The 22,818-nt window shown below is 39.0% G+C and overlaps 2 protein-coding genes across 4 annotated transcripts in view; one reads left to right on the plus strand and one right to left on the minus strand.

The window, feature by feature from the left end:
- The window catches only part of LOC103479234 (tissue factor-like), an 18,279-nt gene extending 16,192 nt beyond the window's left edge, over nucleotides 1-2,087 (plus strand). The window contains exons 6-7 of the mRNA XM_008433548.2: nucleotides 819-984; nucleotides 1,766-2,087. Of these exons, the coding sequence (XP_008431770.1) occupies nucleotides 819-984; nucleotides 1,766-1,911 (312 nt within the window). The 3' untranslated portion in view covers nucleotides 1,912-2,087. The remainder of the gene's footprint in view (nucleotides 1-818; nucleotides 985-1,765) is intronic.
- Nucleotides 2,088-12,543: 10,456 nt separating this feature from the next.
- LOC103479233 (uncharacterized) overlaps nucleotides 12,544-22,818 on the minus strand; it is a 32,249-nt gene continuing 21,974 nt past the window's right edge. For all 3 annotated transcript variants that reach the window (XM_008433547.2, XM_008433546.2, XM_017310184.1), the window contains exons 9-10: nucleotides 14,474-15,999; nucleotides 12,544-13,232 (exon numbers count right to left, since the gene is read on the minus strand). In XM_008433547.2, the coding sequence (XP_008431769.1) occupies nucleotides 13,194-13,232; nucleotides 14,474-15,999 (1,565 nt within the window). In that variant the 3' untranslated portion in view covers nucleotides 12,544-13,193. The remainder of the gene's footprint in view (nucleotides 13,233-14,473; nucleotides 16,000-22,818) is intronic.

Raw genomic sequence — 22,818 nt, forward strand, 5'->3', positions numbered from 1 at the left:
TTAGACGGAAAGATTTAAGAATTGTCAGTCGATTCTCTAAATCTGTGACCACAGAACTGATAAAAGTACAACAGGTTCGATCAGTTCGTGTTCAGCCACACGGCAGGAGCAACACACCACACGAACCGATTCCACTCACAAACATCCTGATTCCAGAGGATAATCCAGTAAAACCCCCGACATAGCGGGAATTTATTATGACCAAACACAGATGACTATGTAGAAACAATAGTGATAGTTTGTGGAGTCATTTTAAGAGATAAAAGATGTAACAAAAAGAAAAGGTGGTGGATAAAAGGGGAGCAGCCGTTCTATTTGCTGCACTACGATTTGGAGGTGAATATGTTTTTTCATAGTTAACATCTTTAACTGAATAAACATAATAAACATATATAATAATGACCTTTACATATAATAATAAATATTTCCACATATCATCTCCGATATCCACCAGACTCTCAGTTTCGCGATATGTCAGCTGTTTGGGATTCCTTTCTGTTCTTACGTCATCGCGCTTTCTGATTGGCTACCTGTCACATTCAGCAGGTTGTATTCTCGTTCCCAGTCAGAGAAAAACCCCACAGGCTGCGATAAAAAGGCCAAGACAACCAAATTGGGTATATTCAGGATTTAGCGGGAACACCAACATGCAGAAGCCTTATCTGACGGTTCACGAGCTGATGATCTAATATGTTTTAAAATATCTAGCTTTTGCTCCACAAATAATACACTAGGTTTAGTTTGAAGTGGATTTTTAGTGGAGCACCTGGGAGGAGTTTTCAACAGTGAGAGTCAAAAGTCTGATTTCTACCTTACAGAAAAAAAAGATTGCTGACTCCAGCTCAGCAGAAGTTTCAGGACTGGATGCTGGACAGAGCTACTGCTTCATGGTGGCAGCTTTCATTCCCTCCAGACCTAAAGCCACCCAACAAGGAGCCTGGAGCACACCGCAGTGTAGACGAGGAGACACACACTTCACACAAGGTACTTGCACATGTAGACATAAAACAGAAGCGTTAAGTGTTTTATCCATAGAATAGTGAAGCAGTAGAGCTATTGTAATTAGTTACCAACTCTCAAATATCAGTCATTTATGTGTTGGTATATGTGGGTAAAATATGTTTGTAAACATTTATTATAGATTTTTGTAACCTCTGTTAAGATAAGTAAGATATTTGAGCTGTGAAAATTCACCCACATTATGCTGCCAGGGAGGTTTTACCATCTTGTTGAAGATGGAGTGAAGTCAGCCTGGGTGTCTAATGTGTTTAAATACTAACTGCTGCATCTAAAGAAAGAAAACAAATGAATGTGAAACATGGAACTTAGTACCTTACTTTGATGTCTTGAAATGTTTCATTAATAATTTATACTCCTCATATTCCTGAGCCTTTCCATCTTGGGCGTCTGCAGGTAGAACAGTCATTAATCTGCTCTAAAAATGTCCTTCTGTAACAAGTATATCTGAAGCTGGGCTCCAGTGTATTAGGCCATGTTGCAAAATATGTACCAGTGAGTTGTAGAACATTTGATTTAGGTGAGAAAATTCTCCTATAACATGACTGCTTCAGTATCAATACTATTTTATAAATGAATAACTCGTGTCAGGAAGGGACCAGAGAAACACGAGTGTTCTCAAAGTGAGCAGGTTTCTTCACACAGCCTGGAATCCAGCCGCTCTGCGGATCAGAAAACCTGGAGTTTCCCCACAAACAGGTTTCCTGCAGGAAGTATTTTCTAACTGAGACTCTTTCTGTTCCTGTAGATTTAAGCCTTGGAGCTTGGGTTGGCATCATCTTCATGCTAGTCACAGTCATCATTGTCTTCATCACAGCAACTGTCCTCTGCTGCAGAAGAAATCACAAAAGGCAGAAAAACATCCCAACAGCCCAGTCATCAGTTCCTATCTAAGGCGCACAGTATTTTCTGTCTGTCCTTTTTTTTACATTTATCTGAACACATTTCATGCTTTCTGATAGGAGGATGAATGATGAAGAAAATAAGGTTTTCAGTCACAAACTCCAGATTGATCCTCCTGCTTTATTGTTTATCAATAATAAAGTTAAAACAAATGACTGAACATTCAATTCGCAGTCAGAACATTGCATTTCCATTAACAGAAAGTTGCCAGTATTACAGTCAAGGTAATGTTACGTACTTCAGCAGTGCTGTATAGTTAGGGTTCCCACCTTTCAGAAATGAAAATAAGGGGCGCTCCACGGCGCATCGCTCTGCTCTCAGGGGGTGGGATGTCTGCTGCAGTGATAGATATTTTATGGCATTTTTTGTCTTTAAAAAGTGATCCATAGAGCAATCATTCATGCATAGAGGTTGGTTAGAGTACACCAAAACTGTGCTCCAATCAGAGTAGTATACTACCACTTACTTAAAAAGTATTTGGTAAAGTACTCAAGTACTGAGTAACTGATCATAGCACCTGATTTAATATTCAAAATGTGTCCTCAGATAACTAAAAGTATAAAAGTTATGTGAACATTCTGATATTTTACAGAGTATTACGAAAATATTTATATAAATAAGGAGTTGGGTATGGAGGCTGGTTCTAGACCAAATTCACCACAAGGGCCAGGATAGTCAGTGTTTTTTCATGGAAACACTTAAAAAAGAATGAAACAAACAAACAAACAAACAAAAACAGAGCAATATTTCATCACTTGATCTAATAAGTGAGCCAAAGAGCCACTTGTGTCTCCAGAGATCCAAGTTGCCGATCCTGATCTATCAGATGGAAAGTCTGGTCTTATACAGCAGATAAAAGTGCAGCACTATAATTTTTAATTCATTGTTAAAGTAAAATTGTGAAGGTTAAAAAAAAATCCACCACTGAGTATTAACATAAGACATTTATCTAGTAGAACTTCTTTGGTACGCCGTTGGCCTCCGTATAGATCCACCCCTGGGCTGCAGGTCTGTGTCCAACATTAATAATACTTTAAATGACAACTGTACAATGAATTCATAAAATATCAACATTTCAAAATAAAACATACAGAAAGCCTTACCAAACCTTTTAAAGTAGGAAATATTTATGTATTTACTGTTAATGCAATGTATGATTTGTTCTTTTAATGATAATTTATATTATTTTGGCTGATATCATTATACATTAAATAAGCAAATAATCAAACCAATATAGTTGGTACTACCAAAAAGCACAATAGGAAACTTAATCATAGCAAAATGTTACCATATCAGGGTCTGCAGTGTTTCTCTCCTGGTCTGTTCTGTCTGGTGTCATCAGCAGTGGGTCTCCAACCCCGGGGCTGAATAGCATTTAGGTCGGTTTTTTGTAAAGCAACAATGATAAATCAGATAAAAGTCCTTGAAAGTAGTTTTTTTTTAGTGTACCAACATTATACAGAAAAAAGTTGATCTTATTTATGTGGAATGCCCTGATATTTTTTACTTCAATAGTTTATAAATTCTGTTATGTTTTTTATACATTATGTTCCAATAAAAACAACTAAAAACAATTTCATCCTTACTTTGCATTGGACAGACTGAAATGACACTATTTCATATAGAGTCACTGACAATCTTTATGAATGCTGACGAGGCAGCTGGTTTATTACTAGCTGGGAGAGAAAGCAAACAGGCAGACTGAGGAAAGATGCATAATCAACCTGAGATGAACAGAGACTCAAACAACAAATCAGCTGGAGAACATACTGATCTAGCAGAATGAAATACAAATGCACAAAGAATACATTTAAAAAACGAAATACTAAGTAATAACCTATGGCAAGACTTTTTTAACAATAGCGGTGGTTTCTGATCTGGGCAACATGAGCAACAACCGCCCAGGGTGGCATCTTGTGGGGGCAGCATGAGCGCATCCACCCAGCCTCCATCCTCAAAAACCCCAGGCCCCCTCCTCTTACAACAGAGGATCTGAATGCAAATAATAATAGTAATATTTTGTGTTTGTTCATTGTGTTATGTTTTTATTGTGTAAATCACATTGAAATTCTTATTGCTAAAATGTGCTATACAAATAAACTTGACTTGAATATCACAAGACTTCAGCTGTTATAAACAACAAGGAAGATGGATCAAGTTCTTTAAGAAAATATTTGACATGAATTGGTTCGAAAATATTAACCAAATTGAATTCATGCATTAATAGTGATGAATTCAGTGTTAACACCATAAATAAAATGAGGATCAAATATGGCTGTCAAACTGATGGTTTCACTGATAATACTGGACATGCTAGTAATGGAAAAACTGGGCAGATAAATGGTTGTTATGGTAACCAGTGCAGCTGTAACCAGGGCAGGACCTGGAATTCATAATCTTGACAAAGTAAGTGGACAACTAGTCAACCTTGAATCAGATTGATTTATCAGTCATTGTGTGTTACGACTCCAAGGTCTTATAAAGACAGACCATGCATTCTATTTCACTTTCAAATATGCAAAATATCTTTAAGGTTTAATGTTTCTCCATGACCTCGTCTGTCACTTGATGCTCCTTATATTAAGATGATGACTCGTGTACAATTCAACAGGCTCTCTAAAGAAATAATCAGACCAGCTGTTGGACTGACAGTTTTATTCCTGGAATACTTCACAAAATGTACCATTTACACAGGAACAGTTTTTTCTATCTGACAGACAATAAACACATTATTATAGCAGGAAACTGTTCCTCCAACAGGTTCAAACACAATTTTGCTGACTGTCACGTGACAACATGGCTTTTAACAAACAAAAAGATCAATAAATAAACAGAGACAGCACTAAATGAGGAGGCACAGATAAAGTGTCAACAACTCATCTGCATGGGTAACATTTTCTGGTTAAAATTGCATTTGCAATCTATAGCATACATAATAAAAAAAGATGGTTTAAGACATTTCCTAAAATGTAACAAAAACCATGCATAGATAGAAGATTTGAATTTCATAACAAAACTATTTGTTCTGTTTATTTATTGGAACTCCCTGTCAGATGATGTAACCTGGAGCAGTTTAATCCAGATATATTGTCAGGATTCCAACTGCATCAGTTACTTTCACAATAAAACTGAGTTATGCAAAACATGATCTGCAAATTCATGAACACATTAACAAGAAATAGTTCATTAAAGGAAGATAAAGTATAAAATCTTTCATAGCCTGATAAAGAAGCTTCCATCTCATTGCAGCTCCTACAGTAGAGTTGATGTAATTGTGAGTATCATTGGTAGAAGCTTTAATTTAGTTCCTATTCTGGACCCCAGTGGCTACATCAGGCAGTGCATCAGCATTCTTCTGTTCTTTCTAAGAAGCTCTTACGTTTTTCACACCAACAAACAAACATGCTTATATATATATTGCTTATATATGTAAAATTTGCTTAAAAACTGAAGTTAAAGCTGTATTTTATAGTATGACCAATTCTGTGAAATAATATAGTTTGAGATTCATGTAGTAGCTTCAGTGTGCTTGAATGAGATATTGTATGTTTACTCTGCAACACATAGATGTTCTAAACTGGTATTGGTTTGGCCAACATCATGTACATAATGCATATATACTGTACGTAACAGAGTAAATATGTTTGGCTTAAAAATATGTCAAGCACAATAAAAGAGGAGTCACCTGTTTGGCTTGTTCAACTATGTTCATCTGCTGAGTACAATGGAAGATTTTCACACACTGAACAAGAAGCAATAATGTTTCAGAATGACACTTTTTTGTTTTCCACACACGTGATGACTAACAGCCAAACTAAAGGTTAGATCACTTAGCATCCAGCAGAGAATATCTCACTGTTTACAGTTGAACTCTTTCAAGGTTTGGTTGTTGTGTGTGAAGCTGCACTTTGTCCTGTAAAAACAGATTTAATATTTGCTACCAATCATTTCACAGTGTTTTCATGTAGCCATGAGATAGGCCAACGAATGGTCTGAAGTGTGAGGATTTGGTTTTCTGTTTATTTAGTTCCCTGTTGTCCAGTCTGCCTCTGGATTGTTCCCAGCTGTCCCTTGTTTCCCCTGATTACCTTCCCAGTGTATTCATACCCACCTGTGTCTCTTGTTCCCTGTCAGGTTTGTGTCTATCCTCTAATGTCAGAAGTCTTACATCAGTTGTCAAATGTTTGTTCCAGTTGCTACCAGAAAGCTATTACCGCTGCTCCCCTGTGCTGCCTGGATTTTTGTGTATTGATTCGTCATTGAAAACCATCATTTTCCACCATTCCTGGGTCCTGCCGTGTCCATCCTCACTACTACAAACTGCACATCTTGACATGTAGTGTCTGACAGTATTTTTGCTCAAGTTCCTCCTGAGAGCAGTGTGAAGACATAATATCACAGGTGATACATAGTTGTCATATAAAACAGGCTTCTGTAAAACATATACCAAGGAATAATGAGGAATAACGAGGTTATTTTACACACCAACCCACACAGATTTCCATTTGAACAAACATATTTTAATCACTTCTGTTTCTACCATTTTATGCCAGCCAGGATTTTCCCTATCGCTAAAATCTGCCTTTATAACTGATATGTTGGAAATGTTTGCCATTTCTCAGTAAATAAATAAGTGAATGAATGATTAAATAAGACCCTACTCAGAATTACCTACATGTCAGACAGAGTTCCACACAAGAAATGTGAGGCGGATTTTAAGGACTAAAGCAAATCGCAGCACTTTCACTCTATTCTTTTAAAGGAGATAGTTGATGCCCATTGTTATGGAGCTATGGGTAAAATATACCAATCAGCCACACAACCACTTTATTATGTACATTTGTTCAATAGCTTGTTGGAAGGAATATCCAATCAGCCCATCACATACTGGCAACTCAATGAAACAAGTTGCTGAAGCTCAAACCGACCCAGCATCAGCTCACATCACCACAGTTGCCAATGAAAATCACATCATTTTGTTCTCAGCCTCATGCCACCCACCTCTTCTTGTCACAATATCCCTGGTGAACTTTTCACCCCTCTGTGCATGTGAAATTATTGTGTGATTAGTGTGATGGTTGTTTAAGAGGGAAAAGTAATAAGATACCAATGTTATCCTTTCATTTCAACTACTCAATTTCCTCCTCATTGTTCATTTTCCACATCTATTCGACTGAAACATTGAACTCCCCTCCGTTCTGATCTGAAAAAGTAAAATGAAAATTTTCAGCTTGTTAGTCATTATTTCCTGCTCCGAACTTGTGAACTTGTAATAATTGTTCCTCTGTTGTGATCTCTGGATCTACTTTACAGTTGTAAACCATGCATGTGCCATTCCATCACAACACATACTGCAGCAGGAGGACTGCCATAGGAGCTCAGCTTGCTGTATTTTCTGGATCTCTAAGGGTGTGCAAAAACTAACACCCCACAACCATATGGCCGCACATCAACAGTTTGAGGAGTGTTGGTATTTCTCTTCAAATATTTCACTTCCACTTTCAGGTTTTTGTATCCGTAGGAGATATGAATACTTTTGAGGAAAGTTTATGTGACACAGAAAGGAATTCTGTACCTTTGTATGGTTCTTCACTAAATAACTACTATAATAATGAGATTCTTGGGGGGGAAATGGCATCGTTGCCCATGGAGAAGGTTGGTTGCAGAAAGTTGTGGGGCTCTCACTGTGAACATTTCATAAAGCCAAAATTAGGACTCAGGGAGGCAGTAGTAACCCCGTTTTTAGGGGAGTAATAGATCCTGAAGGGAAAGGGGTGTCACTCAGGTGATTAATGCACTCAGGTGCATTAAAGTTGTGTGTGAAAAGTCCGCAACCACATAACTGCACGTCAACTGTTCAAGCATGTGGTAGACTAAAGTGTTTCAGAAACTGTGGATGTACTGTAAGAACTCTCACATTTCCAGAGAACTCTCTGAAAAAGACCAAATATCCAGTGAGCAACAGTTGTGTTGACTGACATGCCTTGCTCATTTCACAAGTCAGAGAAGGACAGACTGGTTCAGAATGGTAGAAATAGAACACATTATTGTTCCAAAGTATGCAAAAATATTATGATTTAATGCAAAGATGGAGGACCTAGAGGTGAATGAGAGACAGCAGCAGAAAAGCAGAAAAGAAAAAGCTATTTTCCAGCAAAGAACAAGAAACTGCACCTACAATTCATACAGGAGAAAGTGTCTGTTATTGTCAGAACTATAAGTCTTGATTTAAGGTGTGGCATTCTGATGTCAGGGCCAAAATCTGGTGAAAACAAGTTGAAAGCATGGATTCATCCAGCAAATAGTATTTTACCACTGCCAAAATTGAAACGGTTCACCACGCCCCAACGGCCTCCACAGTCACCAGATATCAGTCCTACAGATCATCTTTGGGGTGAGATGGAACAAGATATTCACGAGAAATGTGCCAGCACACCTACAGCAGCAGTGACTATGTTACCAAGGAAATAGGCCTGAACCACCAAGGTATGAACTACACAACAGAACTAAAGATCTCAGCAGCTTTTTTGAAACCCATGAGTTTGTGGCTGAAAGGTGGGCTTTATTTGGCCAAGATTGACTGATGATTAATTGGATGAAATCTGGAGAGTCTGGAGAAAAATTGGCTCCAAATATTCGGTGGTGTTTATTTCACTGTACTTAAAAACTTCTGATGTGTATAGCACATTATTCTGTTGAAAGGAGAATTCTGGTCAACATGTATGTAGGTTGCTGATAGATTTTGCTCAAGCTGGATGGGTATATAATGGCAACAAGCTCTTAATGTTGTTTTGTGTGAGATTCCATTTGGTTGAGCAAATAAAATCCTATCTGTATTTTATTACTGTGTGGAAGAAGTAAAATATTATTTGCTATTTACACCATTTGACAGGTCTGAGCTGTGGATTTAGCCAATCTTTAAAATCGTTGGGCGCTTCCATATATAATTTGGGATTTTTTTTCCCCCACCAACTGCTTTCACTGTTTCACAATTTGTATTTATTTGGACTTTGTAGGTCAACTCCCAGAAAGGATGACTGAAATGAAAGCAAGTTTTCAAAAATATGTGCTGTCGTTTGCAATTTATTTTTAAAGAAAAGAAAGACAGAAAAAATGTATTAAAATCAGAAATTGTATTTAAAAAAATTGATTTATTTTTAAGCCGTATCGCCCAGCCCTATAATAATGTAAGGAGTATATTAAGGAGCCAAAATAACAATGTGTTTCAGTTTAATCCAACTCAGATATCATGCCAGACATGTCAGTATTTTTTGTCCTGTTACAAAAACAGATTTTTATGACACTGCACAGTCAAACCTCCAGTATTTGTTCTCAGTCCAAATAAATGGGTTAAGCCTCTCCCATCCTTTATTTGAATCTGAACAGTTTATGAGAGGTCACATAGGTGCGCGCTGTATGTACCAGCAGCATGTTGAAGCTGTTTATACAGTTCTACATGTGAAGAAATTAAGGAAATTTTGTTCAAGTTATGTTTGTTAAGGATCATTGATGTAATGATCCTTTTGAATAATTTAGAATAGTGAATAAAATTTAAGACCTGGAATTCACAGTGTTCAGCAAAATCAGAAAGAAGTGCATTACTTTTGTCACATTTAAGGATTAAGTGATGATCTCAGAATCAAATTTAAATGATTGGTAAGTGCCTTCCAGTGGTAAGATTTTGCTTACATGTATATTTTGATAGCAGGACTTCATGTCATTCTTCTCAAAACTTGTAACGCTTGTACTCAAAACTTCTCCTCCACACTTAGTCTCTACTCTGGCTCTCTGCTCACTTATGAAACCTGTAACTGCCTTTTGGCAAAGTGGCCTGGCAACCTCTCAGCCAATAGAATGAAAGTGTTGTACTGGTTGCGTTTGTTTCCTTCTAGCCTGTGTGGCTACTATTGATTGTAAGTCATGTGCTGTGTGGACTTGTTTCAACTGTTTTACAATACAAACTGGATTCATTGGCATTACCTTTCACACATAAGAATGAAATAAAATAAAAACATATTTTTTACGAGCAGAATTACTTGAATTTTTAGCCAGAAACTTGCTTCTAAACAACCAAGAAATATTTCCTATTTAGCTAAATTGGCCTGAAGTAATGATTGTTATTTTCTTAGCGTTGCTAATATTTTCATACTGTTTTGTAATAAGAGAGAGCTGATGAGAAACCGCTGTTAGAGGAGAAGTTAATTAAAAACCAGAGGATTTAGTGAGTAAAGGTCAGTCAGGATCAGAGCTGGAGCTGCTGGTCTTCAGTCTGTTTCCAGCTCAGCTTCWCCATGTCGGTATTTAGCTATAAAGATGCTACGAGTCAGAGCCCAACATGCTGAAAATGTCTTTTTATGAATGTGAAGGAAACATATACGAAACATATATCGTATGTATTTTCTATTACACTTTAGGATAATTTCTCTTATTCTTGGCTTTAGCCTGTGAACCAGGTCATCTCAGAAGTCATTGAGTTCTCCCAGTGTGACCTGCAGACTGAAGCCCTGCCTGTGGGCAGTTTTCCCAGTATTATATGAATAAATACATTTGTATTTTGTTCTTTTATTCTTTCACTTTACATATTTTTTAATAGAAATATCTCAATCTGAAGTATTAGTGTATTAAGACAGCTTATGTAATAAAATAAATAAAAAAATTACTCTGCTAGATTTCTTTTCACTCTGTCTATGCTGTCCATAGCAGAGTTGACATATCATACTGTATTTTTTTTTCTGGGAAAAAAAGTAAGAAAAATATGTAGCTAATGTTTKACAATACAAACTGGATTCATCAAAGTTTATTGTCTTTACAAAAAAATAAAAAATAGAAGGAAATGACATGTTTTTCTTCATATCTTGAAATGTAAAATGTACATTAAATTATGTAATCATATTAGGGATGCTCCGATCAGGTCTTCTGCTGCCGATTCCGATCAATAATGAGGCAGATCTCTGCCAATCAGCTGGATTGACTGTTAAGTTTTTCCTTTATGCTACTATATGATCTGACAAAATAAAAAAAAATTATCTGCCAATAAATTTACCTAATTTAGGCATGAAACATGCAAAATACTTGCAGGCAAAATATAGCAGCTATTCAGTCAAAAGGACAACTGAAAAACCTCCAATCAGTAAAATAATATTTAACAGTAAGACTCTCAGTACCATAAATTATACATGTGTCAAATACATCTGCCTATGTCAAATAATGTCAAGTAAAAAAGGAAACATTCATTCAAATTCAAACACAGGTTGCATCAAAATAAACCATCAGCCTGAAAGCATGGCTGGTTCTGACTGAGCGGAGTCATTCTGCAGAACACAGGAGGAGGCAGAGGAGATCGATTCTTTTTTCACAGATTATCTGTCCTATGTTAGGACAGCAAAAGTTTTAATACATATCTAAAATCGTTTTTTTTTAAGTTGCATGCTGCAGCTTTAAGCAGAGGTTCGCTGTTCACTGCAGGTGACGCAGAAACGGCGCTACGTCTGTCAAATATAACCACCAGCAGCGCGTAGCGGCGGTTCAACAAAGAAAACATAACCAGCATCTTGCACCGCCAGCTTGAAGACTTAAATTATTTTTCAGGTTATTTGTTTAGCTTTCTGACCGTGATTTTAATCCGGATGAGTGTTGGTCCGGAAGACTCCGGAAGTCCTTTTTTCCTGCATTGAGTCTCGATGTAGCCGAACTCCGTCAAGTGCTTGTTTTTTAAATGTCACATTAGATTCGTCGTGTTGATGCATTTTGACGTGCTTCACCCCCGAGGTAAATTCCCCGGTTCCCTCTGAGCGTTCAAGTTCCAAACCACATTGCTTAGGATTTACATTGCCAATGTAAGCGCAGTGTGAAGGAAAGAGGACAAGCAGGCCGCAAAGTGAGATTAATGTGATCGGTTTTGGTGATCGGCAACAAGAGACTGTGAGTACAATCACTACAACAAGAGTATGATTGTGATTGGCAATCATACTTTTTCACGAAAATCGGCCGATTATGATCGGTGGCTGATCGATCGGCACACCTCTAAAATATATTCTCGAATAAAACAGTGTAAAAGTGTGTCTGTTCATCAATGTCAATATAAAAACTATTTATTAAATGAAGGCATTGTGCTCTTTATTAACTAATCCCCCAAAACAATTAAATAACCACATCAAAAGTTAGAAACGCTGTCTTTACTGCTTTCTTTGATTACCAAATAAATTAGTGTGTGTGAGAGAATGTGCCAATGACAGGTATTAACTTAATATACTTTGTAGAATGGCACTTTGTGAAGTTCCCCATTTACTTTTAATAGCTTACTGGAAGACAGGCCACATTCAATATGGCGGACGCTGTGACGTATCGCAGCAACGGGCCAACCCGCTCTATGAGGCACACCCACTAGAAGGAAACAAACACACCCAGTACAACACTTTCGTTCTATTGGCTGAGAGGTTGCCAGGCAACTGTGCCAAAAGGCAGTTACAGATTTTGTAAGCGAGCAGAGTCTGAGCAGAGACCAAGTGTGGAGGAGACATTTTGAGTACAATCACTACAAGTTTTGAGAAGAATGACATTAAGTCCTGCTATCAAAATAAAAATGTAAGCAAAAGTATTAAAATTTTGAGAACAAAAAACATGAAATCCTGCTTTCAGACAGAAAATGTCTGCTCTTGCATTATGGCAGAAAAATGTTTCTATAAAAAAACACTTAAATTCTGGAGCAACATGTTTAGGGATATTGAGCTGTGCTTTAACAGCTGTGATGTTCAGGATATAATAGAATACATTTTCATGCAAAGCAATGACTGAGGGTGAATCAGGATGAGGATCACATTTAAATCTACATAATATGGAGTTACTGATCAGTGGAGGCCCCTCCATACTCTGGCCACATTCTATGGCTGTTTTAGCCTAAACTACTTATTGACAATTATTCTCCAAGTCACAATGTCAGAGTTAATTAATTCATCTATATACATACACATCTCTGGTGTCTCTCTGGAATGGTATTCATTTTCCACAAATAATGTATTCACAGACAACTGGTCCAGTACTTTCACGTCTTTTCCACCTGAATAACTCTGATTTCTGGATCACAAGTAATTTACAGGCATAGACACATGTAACTCCATAATAATGTATTTTTCCTTTCTATATAATGCTACATTTTTTCCATTAATATTTTCTGTTTGATAATCCATTTTTAATTTAATCTCCATTCTGTTTTCTTTTACAGGAAAACAGAATGTTATTGCCTTTGTCAGAAGACAGTGCAGACATAGCAGAGATCACTTCAAGTCAATACTCTGGGATGAGGTCTTCTTGTTCTGAAAAAAACAGAACAAACAAACAAACAAAAAATGGTTGTCATTAGAATAAGCATTTTTCAAACTCAGTTTAACCCAACTTCCCCACACCAAGGTTAGGCTGAAAACACCTGCATGGTCATTTAGCTAAAATTAACCCTAAATCATAAAACATAAATTAATTTCTAAATATTACTTTTTCATGATTGCTGAGCAAGGATAAAAAATTTGAATGAATGTGGGATGTGTGGAGAACAGATAAGCATGGAGGACATTGCAGACTATTGCAGCATTGTATAGCAGGGGTTTGGGAAGTACATACACCATACGTGTGATATCATGTACAACTACTGTGGTAGATAATATGGCACCTATGCTAACAACTAGGAGTTCAATGTCCTTAGAGAGAATGACTCTTTCATTGCTAATGCTGTGTTGCAGTTTTCTCAAAGGTCAGAGCTGTCATACGTACATGGGTAACAGCCATCCAGTCAATATAATTGGAGAAGTCAGCATTTCAACATGGTGATGCCCAAGAAGGTATTGTTCGCAATATCTTTTTTGAACATCATTTTGCACTTTACTTTCCATAAAGAAACATCTGTTTTCATTTGCTCATCATAGAATTGCAGATTTTACATGCAACATTGATTTTGGACACACTCTTACTTATGTGTCTTGCAAAATAAGCATGTTTCCACCACAACTTACTATTGTTAATGTGAGAGCAGCCATATTGAAATGTGAAGGAGGAGTTGTGAACGACGACGTTGAGTTTTTAGACTTGTAATCTGGCTGTGGTTGTAGTTTGGAAATGGCAGCGGAGGAAATGAACTAAGTTATTCAGTCCCTGTTGGCCACACTTCCAAATATTGAGCAATTAAAATCGGAGCAAGAGTCTTAAACAATAACATGCTTAGGGCATTTTATTGCTGGCAAAGATGTTATTACGCTCTGCACTTCTCTCTTTGCAGTGGTGAATGCTTATTTACTGCACAGGCAATCTACAGAAAGCTTCATAGTGTAGCTTCCTTCAAGATGGAGCTGGTGCATTACATATGTAATGGCCAAATGTTAGTGACAGTGTAAAATCAGATCCAGACATGATCAATCTTCACCAGACCACTCCTCCAGCACGCAGTCATTTCTCAATAGCATGAGCTCCCGATTTCAAGATAACAACTGAATATTATCTATCTCAGGGAACAGTTTCTGTAAAAAAAAGTTGGTTGCCTTAAATATCTTCAAGATTTCAAACTTACCTTGAGAGATGGTCTTGGAGGCCTTACAGGTCTTTGAGATCGTACTGGATCTGGACCTGATTTTGGTGGTGGTTTGTCTTGGCTTCTTTTCAGTGGTTCTAAATCATCCGCTACATCAGGACAACCAATGTATCCTCCAGCACCAAATACTGATCCCAGATCAGCTCCAAAAAAAATCTGACTGTTTGGGGAATCAGAAATACTTGAGTCATGTTTGGTTGACATTCTGCTGATGGTCTTGTTAAGTGTTTCAGTTGTAGCAATATTGGCGGTGTTGGTAGAAGAGACATCTGTGCGGCCAAGTTCCAATCTTTGAATGTTGTTTGATTCTAGATCACTGTCCGAGCTGTTATTAGAGAAACTGAGATTGAGTTCTGTTTCTACAATGCCTTGATTTCCTTTTACGTTGGCTACTTTTTCATGACTGTACATGTCGGGTGTCTCTTGGTTGTCATGGCTATGTAAATCTAGCAATTCCTGATTTTCAGTCATGGTGAGATTCTGGGGTTCCTTGTTATGATGGTAATCTGAGACAAGTACTGCCTGATTTTCTGGGTCATAAGAAGTCAGAAGCTCTTGATTTTCATGACAATCTAAATCCAAAACCTCCTGGTTTTCAGGATATGAAAATTCTTGTAGTCCCTGATTGCCACGGTTATCTCTTTCCAGCACCTCTTGATTGTCGTAATTACAAGGTTCAGGTAAATTGTCCTTGTTGATATTTGGACAGGTCTCCATCACCTCCTGATTTTCATGAGAACTGGTATCCATGAGTTCCCTTTTTTCATAACTAACAAGCTCCTTGCTGAATGAACTAGATGGCTCTAACACTTCTTGGTTTCCAGTACTTCTATAATTTATGACTTTTTGAAAATTGTAGTCGCACTCTTCAAGGACCTCTCGGTTTTCATACGTCTGAGCATTCAGTACTTCCTGGTTGGCATAGTTGAAGTTCTCCAATTCTTCATTGTTTTCATAGGTTGCTTCCAGGTCATCATTACCACAAAGGTCTAAAACCACCTGGTTCTCTTCATCAGGACTTAGTTTAAAGCCATAAGGGTCAGAATCACACACAATTTGACAGGCAGAGATGTCAAACCCATAGGGATCAAAATTATGCTCATAAGGTGAAGATGATGAGGGATGACCATCAAAGTGAATATTTTCTGCATGTTCTGGGCTCAGCTCAGCTTCATCAGGGTCTACTAAAGAGTGGCTAGAGGTCTCTGGGCTGAGTTTAAACCCATAAGGGTCGAAACAAGAAGGACTGGCTGAATTATAGCTTAAACCTAAATCGGTTTGATAAGAGTCAGATTTAATAACATCTTGGTTCTGAGAGTCCATTGGATTGTGGGAGTATTCTGCCTTGCTGGGTTTTTCTGTAGTGTTTTCTACCCTTTCTGTTACCTTACTGGAAAGTAAATCATGAGGATCAGTTTGCTTTATGTCACTTATCCATTTGGATTCCATCATCAATTTGTCACTGTGACGATGACAGACAGCCTGAGTTGAAACGGAGCTGGGACCTAGCAGAAAAAAAAGGCAAAATTACAAAGAAGTTTGGAATCTATGTTGGTAAATCAGATCGAAATGTCTACACAACCTAGAAGAAAAAAGTGCTGCTTAAAAAGGCAGAAAATTCTAAAATTTTTGATTTAAGTAAAATGCAAGTCTCGGACTATAAAAAGCTTGTTTTAACTCTCCAACATTGCCCCCTGCTGGTAGTTTTGTCTCATCATAAATTTAAACTGTTTAGAAGTCTCATCAATAGTTTTTGCATATAATTCAGTTTATACGCAAGTAGCGTACTTGAACAAATTCTGCTAAACCACAAGGACAATTCCTGTTTTACACTGAAATTTCAGCTCTAACATACAATTTTTTCAAAACATTGCACACAATTTTCTGCATTTGGCACAATTACCATGAAGAAAATCTTTTGTTTTCACAAGGAACAACACTGTCCTTTAAAACTAAGTTGATTGCTCTACTATACACACTGACTTTTCACACGGACAAACACCTGTCACACAGTTTTACAGTAAGAATTTAGAACTTTAGGATAAAAAAATCAACAGGTTTTGGAGCAATGGATTCCAAAATTGGAAAAACAACCAGAACCATAAGAGTGACAGGACAGCAAAGGCCAAGGACTTTGCCGTCCTCTGATAATACACTCAAATTTGGTTGAGTGTATCTGCTCAACCAAATTTGAGGAGGTATGCTGTGGCATCCATCATCTGGACTTTCCAAAGTGAGAATATGTAAGACATACTCTCTACGGTGGCCACCGTAACTCTCTCTAGAAAACTGCGTATCAAAGCTGTACTCAAACTGAAATCATGAACATGATCCCAGAAAATAATGTCACAACATAGCAAATGCAAAGAAAAATAATAGAAATGTCAAAATATTGATACACTCTAAAACATTTGAATGTAGTTTAACTTGGAAATACAATATAAGTCAACAAAAAATTTGTATTGGTTTTAACTCAGAAAATAAAGTTTATAAAGTTGATTAAACAAGAGACAAGTTGTCTATTTTTTAGCTCTGATACTTCATTAATCTTGAATTGTGATTTTAACTTAATGCTTCAATTTAAACCAATTAAAACTTCCCTCACCTAGTTAAACAGCACACATTTCTCTATTAGTTTTACTCACAATATCAAGTTAAAATTACTACTTATTTTACTTTAGGATCATTTAAATCCTTGTCTCAAGATCCATGAACAAAATTTCTGATCTGATAAATTTTATTAAACATCACAATGAATTCTGCTCTAAAGCATTTAGTGTGATTCCTCAATCTTTACAATCAGTCAGATCAATGTAACACACTTCCATCTCACTCACGGTGCCACACAGGATACAAAAACATGCCGTTAATTAAGCACACAGGGAAATAGTTCCCACTCACGTCCTTTTCTGCTTTCAGTTTTTTTAAGTGCTATCCAACTCTTGGAGGTTTAACAAAATTAATAAAAAGTTAACACAACTTATTAAGTTTATCTTTCATAGACTTACACATTTAAGTATATTTAATAATGAGTACTTTCTACTTCTACTCAACTACATTTTACAGTATCTGTACTTTCTACTTCACTACGTTTCTACAAGTGTTGCGTTACTCGTTACATCCAAGTCGCGTTGAGCTTTTTGTCCGTTAAAATGTGAAGTTCAGGGACTTAAGGTGGCGCCGTAAAATCCGAGCAATAACGTGACTTAGTGTCTGTTGTTACTCTTCGCCTCCCCCTTTACCCGCACACGGAGCTCCAAGACATGCGCAGTGGTTTCCTCTGAGCGGGAGGCGATGTGTCTGATCGTCAGTAATATAATAGCGCTGCATAATAAATCATAAGATATGGCGACATGTAAAATCAGCAGCGCTTCGCTTTCACAGACGGTGGGACTTCGTCCAATTTTTAGCGTCACTTGGAAGGAAAGCTTAAAGAAAGGTAAGATCTGTGGACGTGATGCTAGCTAAGCTAGCTGTAGTGAGACACATGTTGCATCTGCGATGAAAAAAAGTCACTCATGCGCTGAATTATTGTTGACTGAGGTGTCGCATATATGGGACAACGCTGGTACCAAAGTGCAATAAAGTGATATGACATTCAGGAACGATCCGATTCTTCTGAACGGATCTTTACTGATTAAATTTATTTCAGCTCTAAGAATTTAATATTTAGTTTTTTTTATGGGAATGTGGATCTTTCAGATCAATTTGAGAAGCAATTTTGATAGGTAAAAGTAAATTTGTTTTGTGTCATGTAGCACGGGGTGCTGTTCTTGGTCTAGACTTGGTCTTGGGTAGGTGGTCTTGACTACATACTCTGCTACTGGCTCCTTGGTTGCCTGTCCTCTCCCACCCACCTTCTTTCCATCCCCTTTCTGTTGGATTTCTTTATAAATAAATGCCACTAGTGGCAAAAAAGTGAAGTTCATGCTACGTTGGGACAGGAGACAAGATGTTTCCATCCCTGAAATTATGATGCATAGAATCATATATCTAAGTCTAAACTATGTTACAGAGTAAACACAATAAAAACATGCTTTATCTGTGGCATTGTTCATTAAATGGCACATTTCTAATGTATTAAAATTAAATATGATTGGTAAACTTAATGATATTAGCGATTAGGTAATCCATTCAGCAAGTACTTTTACTTTTAATACTTAAGTATTTTTAAAAGCCAGTACTTTTTACTTTTACTTAAGTACAAATGTTAATGTGATAGTTTTACTTTTACTTCAGTACATTTTTGTCTGTGTATTTGTACTTTTACTTAAGTAAATTTTTTGAGTACTTTCTCCACCACTGCCTCAATTCACAAATGGAGTCTTGACAAAAGATCAGTGTGGAAGACTCTAGTCGCACCTGCCTCATCAATCAGCGCCTCCCTCTCTGCAACCTGGACCTATCAGCCCGGTCCAAGCCTCGCTCCAGCCAATCATCGTTTGGGCTCCAGTTCAAAAGGACCCGCTCTCTCGCCTGACTGGGATTCACCGTTTCCTGCTCCTTCGCCAGGATCCATCTAGGCAAGCGGACACTTAATCCCATCATTAACATCCCCAGGCCGTCTCTCTTCACCTCAGGCCCTGGCACGAGCCGACCACGTCACCGTTCCCTCCCAGCTCATCGTCCATCTTCTCTCCATTTCACCATCGCCTTCCCACCGGTTCCCCGCTCCGAATCAGCCACATCAACAGCTTCTCTCCTTCCACATGACTTCTGTCAGCCCGCTCATCAGCGCCTCTCCTCGGATCTCTCACGCTACGCCCGCCTCGGGCTGTCGGGGTAAGACGTAACCTTCACATGTCTCATTCATGTTTCGCAATGCTATAAAGTGCAGGCATTTTAGTCAATCCCCTTCCCAAACTCACAGGCCCTATTCGCATGCGCCACTCAGGCTATGTTTCTATAGCTCCAGGGCTTTTTAACCGAATAAACGAATAAATAGTAGCATTCCCCCCGCCCCTCCCACGGCGAGCGCAGGTAGCTCTCCGGGCTCTTTTACAGCGTCTCGCACACAGTAGTAATTCTCCGTTATTTACCATTATCAAGCTCTCCATAGCTACTTCTTGAGCTCAGTTACGCCCTGCACTGGACTTCCTGCTCCTTTTCCCAGTCCCTTTCAAGTCTAGCAGCCGCGCTTATTCACGTCTATCTGCGCTGAGGGACTATTCATAAACAGCAGTTGTTTGCGCTCTGAGTTACAGAGAGCAGAGCAGCCGGATCGTCATGATTACCGCATTTATCTCTCTGCTTCCATATTCGTTAACTTCACTACCAATCGACGCTAGTGAATGAGATGTGCATTAATGACCCATTCGAATTAAACGCATGCCAGCAAAAAAAAAAAAAAAAGCCGTGCGCCGGCTGAAGAGAGGTTATCCGTACAATCTGCGAGTCTTAAATTATATTAGCCTAATTGTGACTCTCGCCTCGTTACAAGGCGACATGTGCAGTAAACTGGCTGCTGACGGATCGTGTAGCTGGTCAATATTTCCTCCATGGCTCATCTCGGTAGGGTCAGTAAAAGTGCTTTCTCTAATCGTTGAACAAGCCAAATTCTTGCTTGTTTGGCCATTACCCAATTATCGCTTACATCAAATTTTGTTCCGTGTCCTATTCACTACTTGCCAAAAGCAACCTTAAATAGTAGGTGGTTTGCCTCAATATAAGTTCTGGCTTCGACTTAGGAATTTTTCCCCGATACATAACGCGTCGTGGCTGATCGCTGTTTCTTGTCGCTTCCCCACTTCCCATATTGTGTCCTCTGTCAATTTTCACGGTTAAACTGTCTTATTAGTTGTCTTCCGAGCCGCCTACAATCGCCTCGAACCCTGAGTCACTAGTGCTGGACTTTCCCTGTGTAGCAGCACCAGAGTCCTGCTGCTGCTGTACTGAGCTCGCAGGAGCTGCAGGAATCCATCCATCCATTTTCTTGCACCCTTTTTCCCTCAGTGGGGTCGGGAGGGGTGCTGGTGCCCATCTCCAGCCAACGTTTCGGGCGAGAGGCGGGGTACACCCTGGACAGGTCGCCAGTCTGTCGCAGGGCAACACAGAGACACACAGGACACACAACCATGCACACACACACTCATACCTAGGGGCAATTTGGAGAGGCCAATTAACCTGACAGTCATGTTTTTGGACTGTGGGAGGAAACCGGAGTACCCGGAGAAAACCCACGCACGCACAGGGAGAACATGCAAACTCCATGCAGAAAGACCGGGGCCGGGAATCGAACCCAGAACCTTCTTGCTGCAAGGCAACAGCTCTACCAACTGCGCCACTGTGCAGCTGCTGCAGGAATCACGGCAAACTGTGCAAAGAACTTTGCACAGTTTTTCCCCAAACTAACCGTCTGAGTGGAGTAATGTTGGAAGCAGGCACGTTGGCTAGTGTTGACTAGCAAATATCAATTCAGGACCTAAGCTCGTTAACAATTAGCCTGTCTAAATATTTATGTTTATGTTCAGCTTCATAGATTCATTTTGCCCCCCCAATATAAGTTGATGCCCCCCCTCCACACCTCCCGCATTAAACTCTTCTGTAGCCGTGGTCGTCTAAGTCGCATCTCTCATCTAAGATTATCCGAAATCTGCATGCTATTATTTCCCAAGCCATCCTGTCACATCCAGGTTGATGCAGCCTACTCTCTAGCTCACCCAGGTTCCACGCTCGAATGCGTTCGTTCCATTCTCACCTCAGGGCCGATTGCCATTAGCAGTCATTCTCGTGGGCCCAACAGCAACGCTGCAATCAGCATTTGCAGTGTTCAGAAGCACACGGCCCATCCGGAGGAACCGAACCTCCAATTTCATTGCCAGGTCCAATGAAGTTCACTTGCATGGCTCGTTTCAACAAGTTCAAGTCTTAAAAAAAAAAATCTCTTTGTATCTCCTCCAGCTTCAACCTTCATTTCAGCAGCTCAAGTCCCTAGCGTTTTACTAATCCGTTCCATTGCCATAACCTGTTCCCTGAAGGGTCATTTCTGCCAGCGATCCCATGTCGACGCTTTCCTCATAAGCAGTCGTGTCCCAACTATAGAGCCGAACCTCCACCCATCTGTCTCATGACATCAACCGGCACCAATCATGTTGGCATCTCTGCTCATTTTCAGCCCTGGTCATTCTAACATCCTTGCTGATAATCTATCCCTCTCAGCCTCCATCCAGTCCAGTCCCGCTATTGGACAAAGTCACCCACTTCAATTCTCAATCTCATGTCCCGCATTGGAATTTATTCCGTATATTTTCTTAGTCTTTCATTCTCATTCGAGTTCAAATTTTTATTCTTTTTGCCCGTCTATCATTTCAAGCCCCCACATCCTTGCAAACTCGAAGCTAGAATCTATATATGTCATCATCCAGCCTTTAGATTTCAGTCTTCAGGGTATCCCTTCAGCATCACGCCAATGGCTTCGTCATTTCATCCTCAGCATCCTCTCCATATAATTATTCATAACTCTTCTCTGTGCTTCCTTCAGTGTCAGTAGCACTGCGCAATTACTGGTGGTGGTCGGTCAATCTCATCCAAAGCCCACGCTCTTTTCCAGAAAATGTTATATGAGCCATCCCCTTTTTGTCCTTTACCCCTTATAAATTCTTGTCCTGACATACAGAGCATTACATGGTCAGGCTCCTGCTTATCTTTGTCAGCTTTTAACTAAATATTCTGCTGCCCGTGGTCTCCGCTCCCCAAGTCAGAATCTTTTGGTTGTTCCATGAACACGGTTAAAACTAAAGGGGACAGGGCCTTTCAGTCGATGGCCTTCAGGTTGTGGATCAGTTTACCTTTACAGCTCAGTTGCTGACTGTGGAGGCTTTTAAAAGCAACTACAAACATTTTTATTTTCCCAGACTTTTATCTCTCGATTTTGTTGTTTCTTCTGTTGGTTTTGTGTATTTTTGTGTAATTCCATTGTACAGCGCCGTGATTATGTCTGGGAAAAGTGCTTTATAAATAAACTTTACTTACTTATCTTCAAGTTTCATCCAGATTGACCTCATCTCACCCACATCCTCTGTCACCATGTGAGGCTAACCTTAACTCTAGCATCTCGTCTCCAGTAGCAAGAAGTCGCCTCTTTTCATTTTCTCATCATACTAGTAGTGCACAGCTGGCCCTTTCCGCCTGCTAAATATCATTTCATAGCATCACCCCAGCTGGCCTTCATCTACCCGCATCCCTCCCCATAAATGACCCTCATGCCCCTGCTGGCCTTCATCTACCAGAACCTCACCTTTTATTGCCCCAGTCACCAGCAGCTGGCCTACATCTACCAGCCTCTCGCCATCATACGCTTCGGCGTCCCCCGCTGGCCTTCATCT

This window comes from Poecilia reticulata, linkage group LG17 (genome assembly GCF_000633615.1).
Source record: "Poecilia reticulata strain Guanapo linkage group LG17, Guppy_female_1.0+MT, whole genome shotgun sequence".
Taxonomy (NCBI): domain Eukaryota; kingdom Metazoa; phylum Chordata; class Actinopteri; order Cyprinodontiformes; family Poeciliidae; genus Poecilia; species Poecilia reticulata.